General features: G+C 36.4%; 1 protein-coding gene across 2 annotated transcripts in view; it reads left to right on the forward strand.

Moving 5' to 3' along the window:
* The window catches only part of LOC126969619 (regulatory-associated protein of mTOR), a 52,166-nt gene extending 40,989 nt beyond the window's left edge, over window positions 1-11,177 (forward strand). Inside the window, exons 23-27 of one of the 2 annotated variants that reach the window (XM_050815166.1) lie at window positions 1,365-1,514; window positions 1,591-1,777; window positions 2,336-2,452; window positions 4,546-4,674; window positions 7,342-11,177. In XM_050815166.1, the coding sequence (XP_050671123.1) occupies window positions 1,365-1,514; window positions 1,591-1,777; window positions 2,336-2,452; window positions 4,546-4,674; window positions 7,342-7,408 (650 nt within the window). In that variant the 3' untranslated portion in view covers window positions 7,409-11,177. The remainder of the gene's footprint in view (window positions 1-1,364; window positions 1,515-1,590; window positions 1,778-2,335; window positions 2,453-4,545; window positions 4,675-7,341) is intronic. The other variant, XM_050815167.1, reaches the window with a different exon arrangement.
* The last annotated feature ends 3,988 nt before the right edge of the window (window positions 11,178-15,165 follow it).

Consider the following 15,165-nt stretch of genomic DNA (forward strand, 5'->3'; position numbering starts at 1 on the left):
CAGCAGAATAAGTCTGCTCGATATTTTTTATTTATCCAGAAGATCGTTTTCCATTGAACATACAGTCTTTAACAAATGATATTTATATATGTATTTGTATAATATAGTTAAAATTAATATCGACAATGAGATCCGTGCAGGTTAAACATAAGCATTTTTTTAAAGTATAGACACAACTTATACATAGTTATCATAATTTTGACAATTATCTTAAAAGAGTACAATATTTTTCTTATATGTAACTTAAATTTACCAAATGAAAGATGAAATATATCAACTTCTAAAAGAGGTCTGTTGTACAAGTTAATAGTTCTTCTAAAATATGTATTCTTTGCATAGTTGGTATGATATATATCTATGGAAAATAAAATGCGGAAACGAGATGATTTGCTTGAAATTCTAAAGCTTATTTTATTTATTAGAGAGGGTGAGACGAAAATGTTATTTAATATTTTATATAATAATATGGTGTCTAAATATCTACGCCGACTGTTGAGTGATGGGATGTTATGACGTTTGGTAGAAACATGAGAGTCTTTGAATACATTTCCCGTGCGGAAATCAAGTTGTTTCAATAATTTATTCTGAAAATTTTCAAGTCTAGTAACGTGAACCTGATATTGCGGGCTCCACACACTGAACCGAATTCAAGTATGTTTCTTACGACGAAAAATATAGTATTTTAAGAGTAATGGCTGATTGACAGGTTTTGTGATACGAAATATAAAGCCGAGCAGTTTAAATGCTTTATTAATAATATTATTAATGTGTATATTAAAATGCATCTTAGAATCTAGGGTTATTCCAAAATTTCTGTTTTCCAAAACCCATTTAAGACTTGCACTACCTAGATTATAATCGAAGATTATTTATTTATTTGAAGGTTAAGTTAGAGCTGATTTGTCGTGCTATGATCATTTAATTTATCTAGATCATAGTAAATGCTGATAGTCAACTGAGACATCAGCGTAAAGAAAATGATAAGATTTTGAAAACGTGATCAATATCGTTTATATATTGAGAGAAAAGTAAAGGACCCAAATGGGAACCCTGAGGAACTCCGGAGGTAACATTGAGAAAATTTGAAATGCAACCTCTTAATGTAACTGCTTGACGTCGATTACTAATGTATGATTTAACCCACCTTAGAAGGTCGCCGTGGATACCGAATGAAGATAATTTCGTTACGAGGAGGTTATGATTTATTTTGTCAAATGCCTTGGAATAGTCTGTACAGGCAGCGGATGCTTTAAATCTTTTACCATAATTTTTATCTCAGCAGAGGCGAGAGTACCATGGAATGTATCAAATGTTGTAAAATAAAAATATCAGTTTCAGTAAAGTGTAACATTAATTATGTGCAGTGATCCCCGGCGCGGGCTGGTCGCCGCCGCCGCCCGGCACGCTGCTCCGCTGGTGCGCGCGCCGCGCCACGCTCACTCTGGCCGGCGCCGCCGCCGCGCTGCGCGTGTGGGACGCCACCACCGAGCTGCTGCGCGCCGACATCCCCACCCGTGAGCACCCGCGACCGCGACCGCGCACCAGCCCCGCCCGCCCCCGCCCTGACGTTGCTCTGTGCCTTGCTTGCAGAGTGCGAGGCGGCGGCCACGGCGCTGTGGCGCGGCGGTGACCGGCTGGCGGCCGGGTTCGCGGACGGCAGCGTGCGAGGCTGGGACGAGCGCGCGCCGCCCGCGCCCGCCTTCACGCTGCGCGACCACTCCGCGCCCGTGCTGTGCGCCGCGCGCCGCGACGACTTGCGCCTGCTGCTCACCGGCTGGTCGGTATCGTCTCCCACGGAGCGCGGGGACGCGAGGAGCGTCCGCCGGAGCGTTTTTGTTTTTGCATAAAGTCACCAATTTATGGCGGAAAGACAAGTTGGATTCGCTGGCCGCAATACCTGACTGCGTTTGACGAAAATACCGTAACATAAGCTTTATAGAACAAAATATGTTGGTTGAGTGCCGCGGCCCGCGGACGGCGTTTCTCCACTGCCTTCTTGTACTTCATTCCTAGCCACTGCAAACTTAAACCTACCCCCATGTAACAAAATGCTTGATTTTTAAAATACCAAATCGTTGTATAATGACTGGCATCTTAGTAAAATAAAATAAATAAAGAAAACTGAAAAACAATTGATTGGGAATTATAAAATTCAGCCCATGCATATGCTAACACACATACTACTAAACACATCCTCCTTTGTGTCACGCATGGTAAAAAGATTCTTCATGATTATGGTTAAAAATTATAAATTGAACAATATACAACTAGATTACACATGCGAGACCACTACCTCCATGTAATAATGTTTGTCGTTTGCCGGTGCGGCGGACAGCACGGAGGGTGTGGTGCGCATCTACGACACGCGCAAGATGGCGGCCGTGGTGACGCTCCGTGCGCCGGGCCCGCTGGCCGCGCTCGACATGCACCCGCGCGCGCACCTCGTGGCCTGGTAACACCCGGACACCACACAACTTGACACACTTTTTACTTCAAAATTATGACTAGAAATTTATTTTACACAGTATCCTAATACTGCAATTGATTAATAAAATAAAAGCACGCTTAAACGTTTGAACATACAAGAAATGGGTATTGATATATAGAAAGAATAAAAACGACAAAAAAAATTAAAGAGTATGTCCCATGATACTTCTAATAAGCCTAGACAGTGCTAGGATACACGGTTCTATTTAGGAATTCCATTGTCCACCTTCCGGCTTGATCATCAGACTGCATATCACATATATACAGAATACTTAGCTTTAAAAAGCACCGGTCCGGTAATATATGACCCTCATCCAATATTTATTCAAAATCAGATTTTAAATATCAAAAATTACCGACGATTGTATGCTTAAATAACCGTACAAACGTTTCAATATAAGCGACACCATGCAATGTGATTTGCTGATGTTATATTTTTTATTATATTTCAATATATTAACTTAGTTAGTTAGCATTCAGACGTCGTCCCGGGCGCGACTGTCTAATCCCAGTCTCGTGTCACCTCATTAGTTTAGTCCATGTATTATCTAATTTTAAAATAATTATCCAGTTGGTCCTTCGAGCCGTTGGTCGTAAAAATGAAAGAATCAGAACGCATGTGCTTGTGAAATATATTTCTGTGTGTGTCGCATTGATATCTGCGTATCAAGAATACATATTGAAGTACGCCTCCAAAATTTAGACTATACAATCGAATTGAGATTCTGTTCTTAAAGTTGCTTAAAAATGAAAAGTAATGGTCCCAATTTAACTCCTGAAGAACTCCAGAAAGTATTCATTTGTAGAGCGAGCTATAACCACTATTTAATAAAGTAAATAATTTCGATACAGGCCTAGGATAATTCAATACTTCTATAAATTGACTAGTACCTCCATAACCAAACGGCCCGCTCTGAATGATTTATCAAATAAAATGCATCTCATAAAGAGTAAGTTACATATTATTGATTATGTAATAATACATTTTACTAAAATTGCAATTAGAATTTAAATCTTATGTGAGTACATTTACAATATCTACCTGACCGAATGTCTAAAACAATAGGTGGTGGAGAACTCATCGTTAACTCTAGACATTATATTCTATAAACTTTATATATACAACTAGAAATATTTTATGTTTCTTACAATTGTTATGACTTTATAACAATCTGAAATATTAATGAAAAGCAAATACAAGTATAGAAACCATAGTAAATTAAGATTTTTAAATAATTAAGTCAAACTTACATAAACAGTTTTTGAGCCGTAATCATTTTTAATTTCTTATTTGCGGTATTTTTTCCATTGATATTGACAATATAACAATGAATGAATGTCTAATGTACGTATACGGCAAGATTGAGTTTTTAATTATGGTTAGTTACTGTTGAGTAATATTTTTTTAAGTTTTAGGAATTCGTTAATAAACTTTATTTTAATTATTAACATCGAGAAAAAGGTGATAATTATCGTTTGTTTGGAGGAGTACGTTTCCTGTGCTGATATTTAAGTCAACCATAGATGGGCAATTTTACTGTCAGCATTGAGTACAGCACACTTCAACACCACCTTAGATAGTAAGATTAAATAGAACTCATCTCGGCTGTATATTAAATGGTATGAAATATGTCATTGTATCTTTATGTATCTAGACAATATAACTCCAAAAACCTTGAGAGCAAAATGTGTCATATGAGACACTGCTTTCGGATATGGATAGGTGTTAACTATAAATGCCATATTATTATGCTCGTGTCATCTTTAATAAAAATTATTCAAACAGTAGCAATGAAATAAAGAAAACACATTGGTGATCATTACAGCTTATGTTACTAATGATGCAGTATAATACTGTTATATACTTAATTCGTGCGCGAAGAAGCAGAGATGGAACCTTGTGATATTAAAGTCTGCGCGCGGATCAGTTTGCAAGCGCATCTTTTGATTGGTGATTTTAGTGTGCCTGTAGATGACCTCAACAAGATGACATGCTGTCCTCATCTCAACGCGCGGCAATAATTAAATAAAGCATTAAATACTCTTTATTTGTAACAGCGGCTCGGTGAACCAGTGCATCAGCATCTACGACCTGAAGGGCTCGCACCTTAACACCATCAAGTTCCACGAAGGCTTCATGGGGTCGCGCATCGGGCCCGTCTCCTGCCTCACATTTCATCCGCTCAGGTGACTATTGTTATTGAATTCTTGCTATGATGATCTTTTAATGTGAGTCTAACCCAAGCATGTTATAAGTATACAAGTGATACTAAGACATCATGAGAATAATAATACCATTGCTATTACTTCTCTCTTACGATTAGTAGGGCCTAATATATATATAGGTATGCCTATACCTAATATAGGTATTCATGGGCTACTTTCCGGAACTCGACGTCAGCTATGAGCCTATTCTGCGTGGTAGGGTCAGGTTGCTTATCTTGCCATCCCAACTCCTCAAGGAAGTTACTCAAGCCTCTGATGTCATCCATGACTTCGGGGAGAGTACTCGGTGACCCCAGGTGTTTGGCCCGGTATTTGGCCACACTACGGCACTCCAGGATGAGGTGTGTGGCCGTCTCTTCTGTCTCCATGCAAGCCCTGCACAGGGGACTGTCGGTGACATCTATATTAAATAGATGCTTGTTAAAGGGGCCGTAATCTTGATCGTGTGAGTTTCGCCAGCTTGCAAGAAAGCCTCTGATCTATGCATGGTAGAGCCTCTTTTGTCTGTCTGCATCCACTCATCTCTGTCCAGTATTTATTATGTAGCTCCTTGGTATTAGTATGGCTTTAAAATCACTTCAAAAACTGACACCCATTTTAAATGTATGCCTTAGACCTGAGAAGAACGGGCGCAAGAAACTCAGCGGATTTTTTTCAGTTTAGTTAAAATATATGTAGTATCGTACATAATCATAATCTGAGGGTATTCCGTCCATTCCCAGTCTATGTTATCATTAAAAAAACCTTTACCACACAAATGTTTTTGAACAATTCTATTGAATTTGGTAACACATTTGTTTTGTATATTTTCTGTCATCATTTTGTAGAAGGATATACATCGCGCAGTAAAAGACTTAGCAACTCGACGTAACCGAGTAGTTGGCATAACTCGTATTAACATTATGACTGTCGCACTTTTTCTCAAATTGGTTAATATGCTTATGAACATATAGAACATTATTAAGAATATATTGAGAAGCAATAGTCAAAATGTTTTTTTTTTTTAATTTAGCTTCTTTATAATAATTCATTAGGACCTAGGTTATTAATAGCGCGTATAGCTGCTGAATGTCGCACCGTATCTGTGTCAGTTAGCTGTCTAATTTTTTTTACTGCACAGCCTGCAGAACTAAGTCTATTTGCCAATCCTTCAATATCCGCATTGCAATTTGGAGTCAAGAGTAGTAAGGCCCAGAAATATAGCAGATTCCACCGGTCTTACTACCTCTCAGTTTAAGAAAACAATCGCATCTACATTTTTGACATTTGGTGCTATAAATTTAATATATTTAGTTTTATGACTATTTAACAATAGGTTATTATTGGCGCTACACCAGAACACTGTCAGATAGGGCATAGTTTATTTCGTCATATAAAACTTGGCATCTTTTGTCTTTGAATGTGAGGGAAGTGTCGTCCGCAAATAATACTTTGTGTTTTTTTTTCTTCAATGTTAGGTAATCATTTATGAAAATTAAGAAGACAAACGGTCCAGAAATAGACCCTTGCGGTACCCCCATACCGAGAGAAGTCCTTAGAAATAGTTTGGCTTCGATTGCTGCACTCATCTGCCGAAGGACAAATTTAAAACTTTTGTTTTTATTGTTTATTGTGTTACTTTTTCTCGAAAAGAAACGGTCTACTTCTACTCCATATTGATGGATAATTCTTGTTCAAGTTGATTCCAATAGGTGATTTAAAAAAACCTAGTAAACTAAATCAAAATAGTATTTAAACCAGCCATTCGAAAACGTATAGGTCAGGTTTGAGAGGAACGGGCGCAAGAAACTAAGCGAGTCTCTTTTTTGCTTAAACATATAGCCTGGGACGCGAATATTTTGATGTAGAAACTCATACATGATTACGATGATGATGGACATAAGCACGAGGAGCAGGCAGTCGTCAGTATTACTAGTTGGTGATAGTTAGTGATGCGTGAAGCTGACGTCACAAAGATGGCGTGCCAATAAATAATAATAATAAATATTAATTTATCAATTAAAAACTTATACTATATTATTGCGAAAGTTGCCAATGTTATAGGAAAAGTATACAAAATTGATATATTACTATAATTGATATATTACTATTAGGAAATAAGATCAAGAATAAGTTTCAAACAACACAGTTACTAATATTCGAATAGAAATCTCTATACTATAGAAATGACTATAATTGATATATTACTAACTTTATAAAATTAGCTCATTTAGGTCAATTAAATATTATGTCAAGCACTAAGCTTATACGTATTTTACTGATGTGTAACCTAAGTAGGTAAACTATTTGTGTCTTAAACAAATAAGAGATTCCAAATTGAAAGCACGAACTTTTACATAAACATGGTAAGATTATGAGTATTGTTTGTAAAACAAACAAGTGCCTGACTGATAGTACATCACTCTAGTAGTTGTGTCGTGGAATATTGAAAGGGACGAAAGGAGCTGACCTTCAGTTCGGCTCTCTGTTCTCTTTCTAACTCTATCAATATTTGTGGGCGACGCCCCGGGTCGTGATGGAATAGAGTAGTATCACAACGCGCGGCATATTATAGTAATGTGAGCGGTGCGGGTGCACTCTGAAATATTGTTAATACTATAATATAATAATATGTGTGGTGTTGATCAGATGCGCGCTCGGCGTGGGCTCCAAGGACTCGACCGTGTCGGTGTACGTGTCGGAGGCGCGCCGGTGACCCTCGCTGTACGCGCACCTCCCGTTCGCGTGCTGACTGGCCTCACACAACACACACATAACACACACAACACACACAACACACGCGACACACCACATCTATTGCCGTTCTGAATTGACTGACGCAGGCTTTTTACTGCCGCAACAGCACATGTTATGACACACTGTTGTGTGCTCTGATGCGAAATACACAAATGAATTCCATTTTTATGCTGCAGAAAAGGTTGGTTCGTGCAACATTACAAATAAAATTAGTAAATGTTATGAAAAAAATATTGAAAAAATATTTGCATTTACATTTTTATGAGTGACTGTACATCCCTCGGTGACCTTATCAGTCGTGTACTATACATTGTTATATGTAGAACAGAGGGGGGTGCGGATGATCGCACTGTATATAACTAATATTTCATTCAAAAATGTATTCCTTTATTTATTTTTGTTGCAAATCATGATACGTTGACTATAAAATTGTATGTTACTATAGTTTTAAATTTATAAGTAAGAAGTATGTACAACATCTACTTAAAAAGCTGTTAAATGTAATTTTATAATAGGATATATTATACGCAAAGTAAGTGCCAGTAGAATCGGAACACATTTGAAGCTGTGACTATCGGAAATACAAGTCTCCCCACCGATCACATTTTGTGCCATTTATTACTTTTTCCTATTTGTGGTCACTTGATAAACTGTTTGTTGCCGTAACAATAAATTTAATACGATCTAGATATGACCAATATTTGAATTATCAGTGACATTTAAATAATTGCAATAGTAATACATTTGTAGATATAAACGACAAATAATCTGAGACTGATCTTGGGGTCTAGTGTTCAATAATGTACCTAATGTTATGTGTTAATGTAAGTTAAATATTGATAGCATGGATTGGCATGAAGCGGCAATCCGCACTGTAACATACATATTTCCTACAAGCTATTAAATAAAAATTGCAATCGATATTGTATAGAGTGGTACTTAATGTATGATTTAATAAGGCCCTAGACTTGATATATGTCAGGCTGTACTATTGTGTAACTGAGGCAAAACCCGCACCGAAATATTTTCTTATGTATACATAAGTATCTTGTATTACACAAATAAAATTTAGAAAGCAAAATTTTATTTCAGGTCGTGGCTTCATCTACTGAGAGTTGAACAAATCATACAAGATTTTATGACGATACGTCACTCGAACGGTTAGCTCAGTTGGTTAGAGCACTGGCACGGAACGCCAGGGGTCGTGAGTTCGAGTCACGCATAGTTCAAAAAATTTTGTTTTTCAAATTTTATTTGTGTATTAATCCTAGAAGTGAGGGTTATCACTTTAAAAACAACAAAATGTTGTAATAACCAAACGACAATCCTGATGGACTGTCTCAATGTTTCAAATGCTTCAAGCTTGCGCGAAGAACTCATATTGTATACAAACAGTACAATCACAAAACTTAGAAGACTACTATATATAATGCAACTCTTCTTTTTCTTATGTAATAAGATTTTGTAATTTTTCCACTTAATTTTAGATGATGGAGTGTAGATCCTCTCGGAAGGAGTGTTACCATAATTATTTAAGCGTTTTGAGTAAATAAAAGAGAGGGGCTAGTCTCACTCACCAAAGTGTTCATTGGGTGCTACCGCCTAGGTTAACGTTATTACTGTTAGCTGGAGCACTGTCACCATGAAGTAGGAACACACCACATACCGACAACTACCACTATCTTATAGTAAGATATTATCTATTATAATATGTTAGACATGCTGTTTTATTGTAAATTAAGGCTGGCTGCATCATATTAGCTGTTATATTTAAGGTTAAAGTAACATTTAACGCTGACTTTAACATAGACTGCGGAATGTGTTGCACCATCGTTTTCCTTGGCATGGTTAAAGTTAAAAAGTGAAATATCAAGTCTATAGAATATTTATTTAAAACTTTTGACAGGTCGCTATTTAATATTAACAATAGCTTTAACCGGCGAAGATTGAAAGGTTACGGTGATAACAGTTAAAGTTATGACGTCATCTAAATATTGTCAAATGGTGCAACACATTTTTGCTTAACCGGTACTATAACATGTTTTAATTGGCTAAAGTTAGTTGATGCAACCCACCATAAGTGTAGAGCGAGTATCTATATATTTAGATTCAGCAGCCCTTAGCGCACCGTGACAACGAAACAAACTAACTCGCGACCACACAACTAAATACGTAATAGGCCTCTCGTTCATTAATTATTTGCAGGAAATATATCCATGAAAATGGACAGACCAGGGGAGATGGAAACTGAAGATTAATAAAAAGTGTTCTAATCGAAGATTTTTGTTTGTAAATGATCAAATTTTTTATTATAAATGTAATTCTTCATCGGATTGAATGGAAGTTGTCAAATTTTAAATTGATCGCGTCAAATTCAAGTTGACATTTTGATGCTCCGAGTTTATTAAAAAGTTCCTACAAGTCAACCGATTAGTTATTAGATATGCCATTATTATTGTGTTCCAGTTTGTTAGGTGTATACTAACAACTTGACGACCTAATAATCTTAATTTTACGTGCTGCTTTCAAAGTTTTAGTAAATATCGTACCTTTTAGGTAGGTGCGGGTAATAAGGCTTATCTAAGGGAGATTTGAAATATAATACAAACTATTTAAGTACCTGAATCAACAAATTTTAATGTAACAACTATTAAATATAAAAAATGGCAACTTCTGCCGGATAAAAAATAAAATTTAACATTTTTAAAACCTTGTCACTAGGCCTTATTAAACTATAGTAAGATAATTAGGCCTCAGACTTTAACGTCATAAATAATCAAAAAAGGCTCTTTAAGTTTGGTAGTTGAGTTCAATAAATATTAATTTTTCATTAATTATGGTAGTCTTAAAAATAATAACAGATTCCTTAATTTAACAGCCACAATAATTATCTGTATCATCCGCTGACAAACAAACGCATTCCTCGTGACCACAACCACTTGCCGCATTTAAAGATTGCCTCATATCGGCGGCAGCCATCTTGTCCTCCTCACAACCAGTATTACCATGACAGTATCACCTCGCCTGGTTTTCTTTAGAATCTATGCGGTTACCTTTGCAAAAACATGAGTGTATTAAGACCTACGGTTGAATTTGGTAGGCTTTAAAAACCATCGACAAAGTTTGTTAAAATAAACTAAAAACATTATTATTTAATCCATAATACAAATAAAACCGTTTAAACATAATTCAAACATAAAATAATACAAAACTAAAGTGCAAAATTATGAATATAAGTGTAATACTACAAAAAATACTTGACTTATTCGGACGATTTTTTATTATTCGAGCTGTCAAACCGCACACACTCACAACGCATGACGCCGCTCTGGTCACGCGACAGGCTTGAAGCGCCATCTTTGAATGTGAATATGCTACTTATGAGTGCGACTACGAGCGGCTACGGTCATTTTAAATTGTATTTTTGTTACTTAGGCCTTACTAGCCGCACCTACCAGATTTTTGAGGTAGGAGACAAATTATTTGTTGATTATTGAAAAAAACTGATGTAAGCATAATATAAGGGCTACTATATCATTTCTGTGAAGTCATAGTATAGTTAGCATCTTGTATACAGAACAATGTTGATTAGACAGGATTGGCTCCTAGCTAGTGAACAAAGTTTGTGTAGGTGAGCGATGACTCCTATGTTAGGGTAACATTGCTTGTACACATAAACGAAAACATTTTACATAATAAAGTTATTGTTGTTTAAATAAAACAAAGAACATTGTTTTATTTCAATAATCTAATATCGGTTCTTTCAGGAGAGTACATAGTTAAAGATAAATATGAAAATACATACGTTATAGTTTCCACCAGTCTTGGGGTAACTTTATATTTAGCTAGACACACCCCAACCACATAGATACCAATATACATAGCGAGTTTAATATTAAATACTGACACCATCTGTAAAACTCCTTCACTAATGTGAGCTTAATATAATGTGTTATAATAATATTATCCGGTAAAGCGGGAGTCAAACACAGGGTTGGGTACTACATGTTTAAATACAAACAAGTGATTACAAGTATGATTTCAGTGATGCCGCTCAGCCGGTTTACCTTACCCCTAGACGGGTGTTAGCTGTTAATGTCTGGACATAGTGAGAGTCTGCAAACGGGTCAAACAAAATCTTCGAAGCTTCCTATAGGACGTTAAAGGTGACTTGCCCTGTGCATTTTCGGGCCAAAAATATAATAGGAAATTCCAACTGTGTAAGCGCCCCGCCTAGATTAGTAGGTACCAAATTCGCATAGAAAACCGGTGTGAAACAACGAATGGTGTAGCGCAGCAACACAAGGAGAGTTTTGGTTCTCCCAGAGTAGGAGGAGCCCGCCCCGAGCATTATCGCTCGGTAGTGAGCAGGTCTATGTAGACACTCCTCTCAATCTCTAACATAAAATTCATAATTTTATTTAACACTTAATAATTTTGTAGTCTCCATGCAGAGATAGATCAGAAAACTATTCAAGCTACTTATGCAGCTCTTGAAATTATAAACCCACAAGATGATGAAGTGGCTGAGCCCTCTCCTGTGGCTTTGTTGTTACGTCACACCCTAGATATTTATGGACGAGAACAAAATGTACCACAGCCCACGGCCAAACGTGGCGCCGTTGTATACAAATTTCAAAAGTCGAATTCCTTCAAAAATTTGTCGACATCCATCCTAGAGTAAATAACCATTTTAATAGGTAGGTACACCTGAAACAATTGATATAGTTAAGAAATAAAGCCCCCAGCACATGTGGTAGTTTAAACGTGCGTTTTCTATGGCGTAGATGTAGATTGTTTCGTCTACTGCGCGTAAAACGCACGTGTGAAGCACGTTCGAAACTTGTTTGATGCGAGTAAAAAGGGCTACAGCGCGTCTGTATCGTTGCATACGCGCAGTAGACGCACGATCACCCCGTGAGGTTACAAGTTTGCGTTAAAGCGCGTATACCTACGTGCGTTGCCAGCGCGTCGTCTGCGCGCTTAAAATAAGCCGTGTTCTAGGGGCCTAATAATATTTTAAACATGCACGTTCATTTTTGCATTATTATTTACAGCTACAGCAACGAAATAATGTTATATCCAATGACGTTCTATAAATACTGCATATCACTCGCTGTCTGAAAGCGGCACAGCAAAGTGTGTTTTAAGACAATGTAACCAGACTTTTCTCTTTAGTCGTGTCAACTGTGTGTCAATCATCAAGCCTAAATGTGCTATAAAATTGCTCAAGTAATAGGGTACGTTAAAGACGCACAAAAAAAATTTGTAGTGACTTTTCACCGGTAAGTTTATTTTATTTATACAAGTTTTCAATAAATATGGTACAATTATTGATAAGTATGTGAATACTTATCAACAACCCTTTCTTTCCCACATATCAGAATGAGACAGATGACAGGACACGAAATGAAAACTATTAAGTCGCTCTTTTTTTAAAAGGCCCAGTGAACAATGAATAGCAAAGTTGTATTTTGTGTACAGAAAGCATCTGCCGGTGAATGTGAATGGCTGTCAAGAATGTGAACAATTTTTCAGCTTACCCGTACACGAGATAATAAAAGGAAATTGGCGCCAGTTAACCAACAGGCAACCGCAAGAGAGAGATCTGAAGACACAAATAAAATTTGATAAACAAAATTTTATGAACGATGCGGGACTCGAACCCACGACCTCTGGCGTTCCGTGCCATTGCTCTAACCAACTGAGCGAACTGATCGAGTGACGTATCGTCATAAAATTTTATACGCTTTGTTCAACTTTCAAGTTGTGGCTTCATCTACAGGATCTACTTTACAGTTGATAACCTGCTCAACCCCCAATATTTGCATATTAGGAAATTGACTTGAGACGTCGCTCTTGTAAATCTAAACAATTTGTTATGTTTTTAAAGTGATAACCCTTTAACTTCTAGGATTAATACCCAAATTAAAGATGTGAAGAATTTTACAAACCAAATTAGTCGAGTATCTTGCTCGAATCAATTGTGGTGTGTGGAGATTTTAATATAAAATTGCTTGAACCTTCGGCCAATTGTACTAGCCTTAAAAATTTATTTCAAAGTTTTAATTTGTTCAATGTATTTTGGGAACCTACTAGAATCACTTCTACAAGAGCAACCTGTTTAGATAATATTTTTACAGATGTTACTGTTACTAGTAAACTCATAATAATCTTCAGTCCGACCATAGTGGGCAACTTATAAAAGTTAATACAAGATTGGACAATGTCAGACCAAAAAAGGTGACGATTTTACCAGTTACGGGTAGCCGTCTTGAGAGATTTAGAAATAATTTGGTAAATACGATACCATTTCTACACTGTGGTAAAACTGCTAATTTTCACAATAACTTAGTCTTCAATTCCTTCTGTGAGGAATTTGACAGAATTTTTACTCCAGTAACGGTGACAGTAAACAACAAACATTGTTTTAATGATTGGGCAACAATGGGTATCCACAAAAGTTGTAAACGCTTATATGACCTTTATTATGAGAAACAGTACAATAATAATGAAGAATTTAAATTATATGTAAAAAATACTCCAAGCTCTTTAAAGTAGTTTGTCATAAAGCGAAAACACGTTTCATTGCAGATAAAATTAAAAACAGTAAATTATTACTTTATCGCTTTTAGTTTATTAAAACTAACTGTTAGTTTTAATAAACTAAAAGCGATTTGGAGTGTAATTAACAATGAAACTGGTAGATAAAATTGCCGTAACATACATATCTGTTTAAATATTAATAATCGCGTTATAAATTCGGAAATAGAAATTGCAAATGAATTTGATAAATACTTCTCCGAAATCCCGATTGTCACGACCAAAGACCTTAACTCTTCACCAAAAGCAGCACATGATATGCTTAAATTACAGGTACCAGTATCTTCCATTGATTTGAAATTTAAGTATGTTACAGGTAGCGATATAATAAAAATCTTCAAATTAATTAACCTAAAAAATACAAAAGACCTATGGGGCCATTCAACTAATATTGTAAAATACATACTTGACATTATAGCAGCTGAATAAGCAATAATATTTAATGAATGCATAGATGAGGGTGTGTTCCCTGACCTCATGAAATACAGCAAATTTATACCTTTGTTTAAATCGGGCAGTCCTTTTGACCCTGCTAATTTCAGACCTATTTCAGTGCTGCCTGTTGTTAGTAAAATTTTTGAAAAACTTTTGCTTCAACAGCTACAAATGCATTTTTGTAAATTAATGAACAAAAATCAGTTTGGTTTCACTCTTTGGGGCTTATCAACAATTAATGCGGGTACTAGACTCATTGAGCACATTTTTGACGCCTGGGAAGAGTCACAGGATGCATTGGGCATTTTTTGTGATTTGTCCAAAGCATTTGACTGCGTCCACCATGAAACTTTACTCCTAAAACTAAAATATTATGGTGTGAAAAATAGAGCCCTAAATCTGTTAAAATCATATTTAAGCGACAGAGTTTAGATAGTCGATGTAAATGGCAAACGGTCTTCGGGTAAACCTGTGGGAATAGGTGTTCCACAGGGTTCTATTCTCGGTCCTTTCTTGTTTCTTATATATATTAACGATCTACCGTTTGTGGTAGATGAAAGCCATGAGATTGTATTGTTTGCTGATGATACTTCACTTATTTTTAAAGTGAAGCGACGTGCGAATTGATGACGAGGTAAACAATGCACTCTCAAACATAGTGCGTTGGTTTGAGACGAA

This window comes from Leptidea sinapis, chromosome 18 (assembly GCF_905404315.1).
Source record: "Leptidea sinapis chromosome 18, ilLepSina1.1, whole genome shotgun sequence".
NCBI classification, from domain to species: Eukaryota; Metazoa; Arthropoda; class Insecta; order Lepidoptera; family Pieridae; genus Leptidea; species Leptidea sinapis.